General features: G+C 35.0%; 1 protein-coding gene across 2 annotated transcripts; it reads right to left on the bottom strand.

Annotated features, from left to right (window-relative positions):
- Positions 1-1,964, bottom strand: LOC142613322 (phloretin 4'-O-glucosyltransferase-like). Of its 2 annotated transcripts, XM_075785626.1 has the most exons (2): positions 535-1,964; positions 1-426 (listed from the first exon to the last, which is right to left on the bottom strand). In XM_075785626.1, the coding sequence occupies exons 1-2, from the start codon at positions 1,508-1,510 to the stop codon at positions 143-145; spliced, it is 1,260 nt and encodes a 419-aa protein (XP_075641741.1). In that variant the 5' UTR covers positions 1,511-1,964; the 3' UTR covers positions 1-142. The 2 variants fall into 2 exon arrangements, with proteins under 2 accessions (XP_075641741.1, XP_075641740.1); XM_075785625.1 differs by having other exon boundaries at positions 1-1,964.
- Between the last annotated feature and the right edge of the window lie 9,067 nt (positions 1,965-11,031).

Genomic DNA, 11,031 nt, shown 5'->3' with positions numbered 1-11,031 from the left:
TTTGAGGGAAAAAACAAACAAATAACTACTTTTAGTTTTTGCTTAATAATAGAGGTTTATACATCAGTCATTCCCTATGATCAACCTTAGACTCACCGAGATATTATTATTTGAAATAATATGCCTTTGGGTTTGTATTATTCTAACCACAACACTCATCCACAAAAGCCTTAAGATTACTATAGGAAGAGCCACCTTGGTTGACAGCCTCCCTAGCCAACTCCTTCCATTTCATGGCATTCCTTCTCATTTCTTTCCCTCTCTCTCCATCTCCCGCGACCAATTCCAAGCACCTCTTAATTTCATCACCTACTACAATCCCATTATTATTTGTTGTCACCTTCACACCCGTCTTCAACACATCTTCAATCAACTTCGCATTCGTCCCTTGATCTGTCCATTGTGGAAAAGCTACCATTGGCACCCCTGAAAACAAACCCTCCAAAGTTGAATTCCATCCACAATGTGTCACAAAGCATCCCACTGAAGGGTGGGACAAAACATACACTTGGGAACACCATGGTACTATCATACCTTTTTCTTCCAATTCCTTTTTGCAACTCAACTTCTCTTCTTCTCCATTTTCCTTAGCTCTTATGACCCACAAGAAGGGCCGCCCACAATCTAACAATCCGCGTGCAATTTCCTCCATTTGTTGCTTCATTAACACTGACATACTCCCAAATGAAACATAAATCACTGATGATTCAGGCTTAGAGTTGAGCCATTCCATATAATCCTTGGAGCCATTCGATTGATCTTTTTCATCCAAATAAGTAGATGGAATTAGAGGACCAACTGCAACCAAATTAAGTTTTTCGATCGCTTTTAAGGCCTCAATCTCTAGTGCATCAAATGTATTCACTAGAACTCTTGGTTTGCTCAACTTTTCAAGGGCCTCAATGTCGGCTTGAAATATTGGGAGAAGATAATCATAAGTGTTTGAAGCAAGCATGAAAGAGGGTAGTTCATGGCTAGTGAGTAATGGCAAACCCGGTAACTGTATCGAATGCGATGGGTCATTGTTGCAGTTCCCAATAACATCAGCAAAACCATTGTAGTAGTAGTAGTAAATGTCGAAAACCATGGCAGTCTGAATCCAAAAAAGAGTGGAAGGAAGGTGAAGCTCACGAGCCACTTCAGCAACCCAAGGTATAAGCAAAGTGTAGACCAAGCAGGTGAAGGGACGTCCCTGGTTGGCGTTGGACACAATGAGTTCAGTTAGAGCTTTGGTGCCATTGCGCTTGAGTTGATCCAAGTACTCCTGTATCTTGTCCTCAGGTTTGAAACCGTCATCGTAGCCATCGGAGAAGGTGGCAAATGACAAGCCATCAGGAGAAGGGCTTTTGATCATGCAACGGTGGGCATTAATGGTGATGGCAAAGGTGACATGCACTCTTCTTCCTCCTCCTCCTAAGTGAATAAGGCGGTTGGCAAATTGGAGGGCTGGGTTGATGTGGCCTTGTGCGGGATATGTCACGAGAAGGAAGTGAGGCTGTTGCTGCTCCATGAATGATTTCCTTTCTTTTTGGACTAGGAAATCAAATCAGACAGTGGGCGGGTGTGACTATGAATATTCTATTATGCAAATAAGCAAAAGGGATGTGAGACTGAGGATGAGAAATTAATTGAATGGCCCTAATGCTTATAAAGTGGGTGGATTGGATAGAGGTAGTATTAATGATGTTAGGGATGACGATTTGGAGATGGTGGGGGCTCTATGATTTGCTATTTCTTGTTTGAATTATGCTGAGACATAACTTTTGGCATAATTTTGTGCCACAACTCGCTACACGGCGAGTTGTGATTGGTAAGGGTATGCCAGTGGGCCATGTGAGAACACACTCCTATCAATCACAACTCGTCATATGGCAAGTGGTGACACAAAATTGTACCAAAAGTTGTGTCCCTAGCATAATTCTTTTTGTTTTCATTAATCTGGTTGGTCTGACAAAAGATTAATTGTGACATGTGGTTACCATGCATGCATGTATATTATTAGGGTCCATTTGAATACCGCTTATTTTGTTGAAAACTGAAAATTGAAAATACTGTAGTAAAATAATTTTTAAATATGTGAATAATGTCATAAAACTCAATTTTAATGAAAAAAATTACTCAAAAATGAGATTTATAAGTCCGGTAAAAAATGCAAGAAATTCACTGGTATGCATTGTTTACGGCTAATTTTACTGATGTAAACAGTGCACTGATAGATAAAGTAAAAGAGAAACACGGCTCTCAATAAAAAAAAAAAAGGAAACAAAGTAAAAGAGAAACACAAACAATGCACTGATAGACAAAGTAAAAGAGAAACACGGCTCTTAATAAAAAAAAGGAAACAAAGTAAAAGAGAAACACGGCTCTCAATAAAAAAAAGGAAACAAAGTAAAAGAGAAACACGGCTCTCAATAAATAAATAAATAAAAGGAAACGTAAAACGTAAAAAGCACCATTTTCGTCCGTATTCAAATGGACACTTTAGTCATCATGTGTCCAGATTTTCCCGTGGCATTTTACTGAGTAGGAATCTGAGGCTCTAAGCCTTTGTTGGAACCACGAGGTGTACTGAGCAAGAGGTTAGGACCTGTTTAGTTTAAGAGTTCAAAAACAACTTCCTCAACCCAAAAAACATTCAAAAACAACAGTTTCCTCTATTTAAACCATGAAAACTGTAAGAAAATAAAAGACTAGTTATCTGTACCATTAATAAGACGTTAGGATTTGGAGATGGTGGTGCTCTGTGATTTGCTATATCTTGTTTTTGGTTTCATTGATCTGGTTGGTCTGACAGAATATTGTGTGACGTGTGGTTATCATGCATGCATGTATATGATTACTCAATAAAGTTTTGGATGGTCTAATCAATGTGAGTGAATTTTGGGCTTAATTGATTAAAGAGTGGCACTTTTTCAATTATACAAACATTGATGCAAGTGTTTATCAAAAAAAAAAAAAACAAGCATTGATGCAAGTGATCTTAAAATGATTGGTTAAACAGGAAGGGATTTGGATACAAGACGAGGAGGGTGAAGCTAGGTAGATTTCGTTGGCCTCAATAAAGTTTGTCTTTAAGACAGTTGTCCACCGCCTTGCATCAACTTGATCTAGCTTTTTACTATTTGGGATCCGATTAAATCCAGCTTTTTGAAGAAATTTTTACTGCTATTTGCATTGCGGGTCCCATGGGCCACGGCAAAGCTTCTTTTATTTCCCAACTTCACTTGCTTATTTCTTCACACCGACAAAGTAGCTTTTTTAATTTGGTCAAAAACCTACATCATTTGCTCGTCCGTTTCTTTTCTTCTTTTTTTCCTTCTTCACTTTTTTGCTTATCGTGGGTTCCATTTTACTTCTTTTTTCTTTTTTTTTTGTCGGTAGTACTTTCAAAAATAAATTTTTTTAAAAAAAATCAACTTATTTTATTTAGCTACCTTTTAGGTTTTGTCCATAATACTTTTAGCTAAAAACTAGGTAAATGATTCCTAAACAGATACTAAATAATTAGCCAACTTCATATCAAAATGAGCATTGAAGTCAGGAGTAAAATGTGGGTTCCAGCTAACTCAACTGGTAAAACTTCTAATAGTTGAACAAGAGATCTGAGATTCAATCTCCGCCTACACCAAAAGCTGATTGGTGTCTTGATCTGATGATAAAAAACTATCAACAAAAACAGACATCATAGGTTGAAACTTGAAACTCTCTCTAAAAATAAAAATAAAAAAAGTCAGGAGTGAAATGAGACCTAACCCCAAAAAAATAACACCAAAATAACATAGTTTGAAGTCATCATTTCATGTGTGGGCGCGGATATGGTTGTCTAACTTGTCTTTATTCTCCAATGCTAGCTCTCATCTCACTCCTAACTATTTCAGTAATTGAAAAACGTATAAATCCTACTGGTCTTATGCATAAACCTCTAATTACAATGAATCTAAAATTTTGAAATTAAAAACGGAAAAAAAAAAAAGCCTATATTATATGCTCGTGCATAACAAATCCAACTTCTTCAGTCATCTATATAGGTTTGGTGGTTATAATAAACCATTATTATAACCACCAAACCATTATAGGTTTGGTGGTTGTTCATTGTTTTCATAGTTCATTCACCAAAAATGTGAAAAATAAAATCTAAATAAAAAATAAACAACCTATGCAATTAATTATCTGTTGTGCCCCGTGTCATTCAAACAAAAGACTTTTGTAGGTTTGGCATATAAAACACGCCTGTGCATGTTACTTCTTTCGGTTGCTCTTTTTTTTTTTTTTTTCGATTGGTGACTTCAATTCAAAAGACTTTTTTTTTAATAGTTAATGTCCAATGAGTAGGATTTGGAACAAATACAAACCTTGTATCATTTTTTAAATTATTATCACAAAAGGTTGAGGATTTACATGAGTTGACTGGACTAGGCTATCTTTATTCGCTACAGTATCCATCTCTCGATCTCTCTCTCGACTTCTCTATATTTTTTTTTTTCTGAATTCAGTTTGTATATACTATGGGTTACTAAATGTTAGTTGTGGCAGTTGATCTACCTATAGACTACTGTTTATTTAAGAGGCGACATGCCTTGTCTACTTGAAGAATTAATGGATGATAATTAAAGCAGAGCTAGTTAACATATAATGTTTTCCTTGATCTACTTGTTTCAACTTTCAACTTGCTACTCTTCCTTATGGTCTTTGATCTATATATGTATTAAGCATTCCTAGCAACTAATTTTATGGTGGTCTTTCATCTATCAATTTTGTATCTTTTTATTTGTTTCTACCTCTCTCTCTCTCTCTCTCTCTCTCTCTCTTTCTCTCTCTCTCCACTACAAAAAAAGAGTCTACTAGCGAGGATCAAATGCCCTCGCCAAAATTCAAATATCGTCGCAAAAGGTTATTAGCGAGGGCATATGGCCCTCGAAGGTTGTCGTATTTGCTCTTGTTATTAAAAGAGATTTTGCGACCATACCTTTGCAAATAAATAATTTACGAGGGCAATCCGCCCTCACAAATATATTACCAAACGACAAGAAAAGTCAACAACTTATTTTTAACAAGCGGAAACAGTTGTCGTTAACAACTATTTGTGAAGACTTTTATACCCTCGCAATTAGTTATTTGCGAATTCCAAATTCACGACATACTTTTTAGTGACAAATAATAGCATCGCTAAAATTTATTTGTGACGGTTTTTAACCCGACGCAACTTATTTTTAGCGAGGGGAAGCAATCATTGTTAATAAGTATTTGTGAGGACATTTATACCCTTGCAATAATGGTATCGCTAAAATTTATTTATAAGGGCTTTTAACGCCTCACAATTGATTTTTAGCGAAGGGAAGCAGTCGTCGTTAATAAATATTTGTGAGGACATTTATACCCTCGCAATAATGGCATCGCTAAAATTTATTTGTGAGGGCTTTTAACCCCTCGCAACTTATTTTTAGTGAGGGAAAACAGTCGTCATTAATAACTATTTGCAAATTTGAAATTAACGACGAGACAAATATTGACGTCGCTAAAATTTATTTGCAAAGGACTTTAACCCTCTCGCAATTAGTTAAGAATAATAGTGACTTTTTACCTAAAAAAGTATCTGATGCTTTGATTGAGTTAAGTAACTTTTTCAAAAAATTGTGTTCCAAAGTGTTACGAGTGGATGATTTGGATCGTCTTGAAACCCAAATTGCAATAATCTCTGTAACTTAGAACAAATTTTTCCACCTTCTTTCTTTGATATAATGGTTCACTTGGCCATTCACCTATCTTGGGAAGCTAGGGTTGCAGGTCCAGTGCAATACAGATGGATGTATCCAGTTGAAAGGTAAAGTTTACAAAATTTCATTATAATCTAAATTACAATTGCACACTAATATTTTATTTTTGATAAAATTTCATATTATGCCTTCAAATATAGGTATTTGCACAAGCTTAAGAATTATGTCCATAATAAGGCACAGGCAGAAGGGTCTATTGCATAAAAGTATTTAGTAGATGAATGTCTTACATTTTGTTCTCGCTATTTACATGGAATAGAAACCAAATTTAATCAGGTAGAGCGAAATTATGATGGAGGTACTTCCGCATGTGCAAATACCTCTCAATTGTCCATATTCTCAACACCTGAGCGACATTTACGGAAAGCAATAAGGTGTGAGTTGAACGATGCTCTTTACAATGCAGCAACATTTTATGTCCTTCAAAATTGTGTCGACGCTAACCAATTTGTTAAGTAAGATGACCTTCACAAAAATTACTTCTTTGATATTCTCATGATATGATATTAAAACTAATTAGGATATTTAACTGTGTGCAGAGAACATAAGAACATCCTTACAAATGCAAGTGTTCTCGACATTGACAGGGTGCATAGACAAGAATTTATTGCGTGGTTTGAAAAAAGAGTAAGATAGTAATTTATTGTGAAAATGTATGTTTGTTTATATTTTAACTACTACAACTTGAGTTTAACCTTATTTAGGTTTTATTGTAGATCACCGACTTATATAATACAAGGCAAGTTGATGAGCATACGCTTTCATTAGCTCGGGGCCCTGAGAAAAGGGCTATTTTTTATCGAGGTTACAATGTTAATGGGTTCAGATTTCGTACAAATCAATGTGATGAAAGTAAAAGAACACAAAATAATGGAGTTATGGTGAGGGGGAGGATCAAAGCTGCAATGTGCCTTATTATGGACAACTAATAAACATTGCTGAACTTCAATATACTGAAAGGAACAAAGTTGTGTTGTTTAAATGTGATTGGTATGATGTATCTCGTGAAGGAATTGGCTATAAGAGAGATCGGCACATAACTACTATTGTTAATACATCACGTAAGTTGAAAACCGTAGAGCCATTTGTATTAGCATGTCAAGCAACTCAAGTTTACTATGTTAATGGAATAAAAGATCCCACATGGAATGATGTGATTGAAACCAAACCACAAAACCTTTATGAAATGCTATCAGATGAAGAAGAGCCATACCAAGAAGAAGAAAATTTACACTGTAATGCAAATGTGCTGCAAGAAGAAAATGAGGATGATGATATAGATTGGAGTGGGAGTGGTGTTGAGAATATGATAATCGAATGACTTCAAAGGCTTACAGCCTCCACTTCATCACCGTATTTGGCTTCATCCAGATTAGTCATTTGTGTGCATAATATTAAGGATGCTTATTGAAATGGAAATTTAGTTATAGACAAGGTACGGGCAGTTATATCCCATGCTCTCTTTCTTAATTATCTAAGGCTATTACCCTAAAAGTATAGAATGCTCTTAATGACCCCATTGAGTTTAATATGTGATTATTGCTTGAAGTTGCTTTTTTTTTTTTTTTTTTTTGAAAGAGATACTATTGCTGGCTTTATGAATGTGTCCCCTTCATGCTTATATATCTATTTTGTTTCAGACATGCACTTTAGACTAGGGAGGCAAGGACAATGGAGTCATGAACACAATTTAGACCACATATTTGAGCTTGATCAAAATTCTTGGATACATGGAAGTTATTAGCGAGGGTATTGAACTTTAATATATCAACTACAATTGACTCAAAAAATAGCATTAAAAATTTACCTCCTTACCTGATTTCTTTATCATTTGAGCCAATGTCTATTTGGAAGTAGAGTCAAATTTGTTTTAAGAATATCAAAATGTCTATAAGTTCATAATAAGAATGACTAAGCTTTTAGTGGCGGAACAACGATTAAATTTTAGTTTATTTTGGTAGACTCTCATATGATCTTGTTACTTACATGTAACACAACGGTGGATTTAATGTTTTAGAAACATTTCTGCAATAAGCGTGAGTTTTCATAAGTAAAACTTATTTATTTTATTTTTTTGTAATTAGGGTGTTAATGTCAGAGGTGGTTGATTTTCTGAATTTTAGATTGCAGGGACAACAAGAAAGCTAGGCATTCTAGTGGTTGCAAATAAAGTTTATCATATCTCACTTTTGGAACTAATCCATTTGTGCCAATGGGAGTATTTGGATCAATAGTGCCTGTTCTCACAATAGGGTCCATATCAAAGAGATGGCTTGTACCAGGTTGGCGAGTAGGATGGCTTCTGACTAGCGATCCTAATGGCATCCTTCAAAAGACCAAGGTCATCTCCCTCTTGTGTGTGTGCGCGCGCATGCGCACATTCATGTGTGTATTCTGAATTAAGCTTCCACATCCATAGACTCAATAGAATTATAATAATGGTTCTGCATTATATTACATTTGGAATGAATAATAACATGACGCGTAATAGTCTCAAATCCTCTTCCTTTCCTCTCAGGTTGTAGATTGCATTATCAGTCTTCTCAATCTGATATCTCATCCACCAATGTTCATTCAAGTTTGTAAAATAGCTTCTACTTTTCTTTTTCTTTTCTTTTTTGTTTTTTTTTTCTTTAAAAAAAAACGAAGTGAAAGAATGTTATAGTTTTTCCTCTTTCAAGCAATTTCAGAAGTTAATGTATATTTTTATCCTGAATTTTTGTTGGAGCAAATTCACCTGAAAGACAATAGAAGAGTTGCCCAATTCCTGTAAAAGAAGACTAGAGAAATAACAAGAAAAGGCAACATATAAATGTCAACTGAAAAAGAGAGTGAGAGGGCATCCCAAAACCATATAAATTTCAACTGAAAACTTTATCAAGACATCCACATGCTAACTGTACATCATAAACTGGAATTTGTTCTTATGAAAATTGAACGTGCTTCTGTTTTGTGTGAGCTCATGCAGTTTTTTAAGGCATTTAGTTGATTAATTATAAGTATATGATAGACAATAACTAAGATTGGACAATGATTGCATTTTGCAGTTGACAATGAATACATTATCATTGGATCTGCCAACATCAATCAGTGGTCAGTGAAATACAGAGATTGCCATGGGAGCCTATCAACCATTCCATCTATCCACTAGGCAACCAGCCAGGGGACAAATCCACAGCTTCTGAATGGCATTGTGGTACGAGCACTTAGGCATGCTAGATAACTCCTTTCTCCATTCAGAAAGTGTGGAATGTGTCCAAAGAGTGAACCAAAATTGCCAAAAAGTATTGGGACCTCTACTCTAGCGAGACACTGGACCATGACTTACCAGGCCATTTGCTCAGTTATCCAATTCATATCACAAAAAAAGGAGAGGTCAAACAACTACCTGGGCTAGAATTCTTCCCAAACACAAAGGCTAAACTTCTTGGATCCAAGTCTAAATTATTGCCTCCAATTCTCGCCACTTAATTGCCTTGCACTGATTTTGAATTGAGTTTTTTTTTTTTTTTTTTTGTTCATCTTATTTCCCAGTATTATGAGTGATTGGCAATCACTAATTGCTATGTGCTGTGCATATGTAAATAACATTTTTACTATAGTCTAGTTCATTCAACTTTCCAAAGAAGCAATCATGTAATTCTCGTAGGGGTTAATTACACAGATAGAAAATGATGGATAAATTAGAATTGTCAAGTTCAAAGTGATCAAGCTGAGTCCAAAGGCTTCAAAGAATTTGAGCTAACCATCTATAAGTTGGTAGCCTAATTGAAAACTAGAGATGAAAAATAAGATATTATGAATTTTAATAGGCATAATTTTGAATACAAACTTCCTATCACTTTATCACCAATCATTATATTCTTTGAATTTTAGAATTAACTTTTATCTCCAAAGAAAATTAATATTTTCATGATTATTTGCGAAGGCCGATTGTGGCCCTCACAAATAATTTAGTATTAGTGAGGGTATATTTTTCATTCACACAAAAAATAAACATTTTGCAAGGAATTTTTATTGTCCCTCGGAAATAATTTGGTGGGAATATTTCCTTCCAAATTTTTTTGCATTTTAATGATTGTTTGTAAAGGTCGATCCCAACCCTCGCAAATAAATTTAGTATTAGTGATGACATTTTTTAACCGTCACAAATAATACACTTTTTATGAGAGATTTTCAATTGTCCCTCGTAAATAATATGGAGGGAAAATTTTCCTCCAAAATATTAGTATTTGTGACGGCTATAACACATAATTGCGACAGCTTTTTTTTTTTGTCACAAATATTTCACATTTTACCAAGTATTTGCAAGGGCATTATTTTGCCATTACAAATAAGATTTTTTGAGAGGGCTTTTTGGGTCCATCGAAAATTCTTGGTCGCTAATAGACATTTTTTTTGTAGTGCTCTCTCTCTCTCTCTCTCTCTCTCTCTCTCTCTCTCTCTCTCTCTCTCTCTCTCTCTCTCTCTCTCTCTCTCTCAGTTTCAAAAATAATAATAGGCCTTTAAGCAAATAAGATATCAAGTAATTTAAGCCTATCCAAACTAACACGTGACAGAGGCTTTAGACTTTAGATATGTACCTCCAATAGATAAGACAATTTGATTATATATCAAGATTTGAGAAACTTTTTGTTTGTAATGTAATCTCATTTATGCAAACTACCAACACCAGACCAAAATTTCATCCCTCAATGTAGCATGAAAAAAAAATGTCCAATATGCATTAGGTGTTCCCTATATATTATATTATATATAGGAAACACAATAACCATTATAACCACATGGCAATGACTCAAACATAGAACATTAACTACACATTAGCTTAGACGACAACTATCATCGAGGTCGTTGTGACATAGAAATCTACTGAAAAATCATGGCATTATAGGCACTTCATAATACCAACTAATCAAGTAATTTAACTAAATCCACTGTGATACATCTATGGGTTTGGACACTCTGATAGCATGAATAAGATAAACTATGAAGGCATAGTTACATTGAACTTAATTATCTTTAGGAAAAACAACAATATTTTGTTATTATTAGTCAATGCAAAATGTGTGTAATTGGGAATCTAATGCATTGCACAAAAAATTGTACTTAGGTTTTGCCCTAAAAATAATACTACTAACCACATGCATGACCAACTCTAGGCGTAAAGCTAAATCTCCCTTGCTTCAAAAATTTGAAAAGGGTCCTATAGGTTGTCTGGGCGGGGCTGGCTAACGGGGGTCAAGGTTTTGGGAGAGAG

This window comes from Castanea sativa, chromosome 10 (assembly GCF_040712315.1).
Source record: "Castanea sativa cultivar Marrone di Chiusa Pesio chromosome 10, ASM4071231v1".
Lineage (NCBI taxonomy): Eukaryota > Viridiplantae > Streptophyta > Magnoliopsida > Fagales > Fagaceae > Castanea > Castanea sativa.
This window is presented reverse-complemented; position numbering and strand designations above follow the sequence as displayed.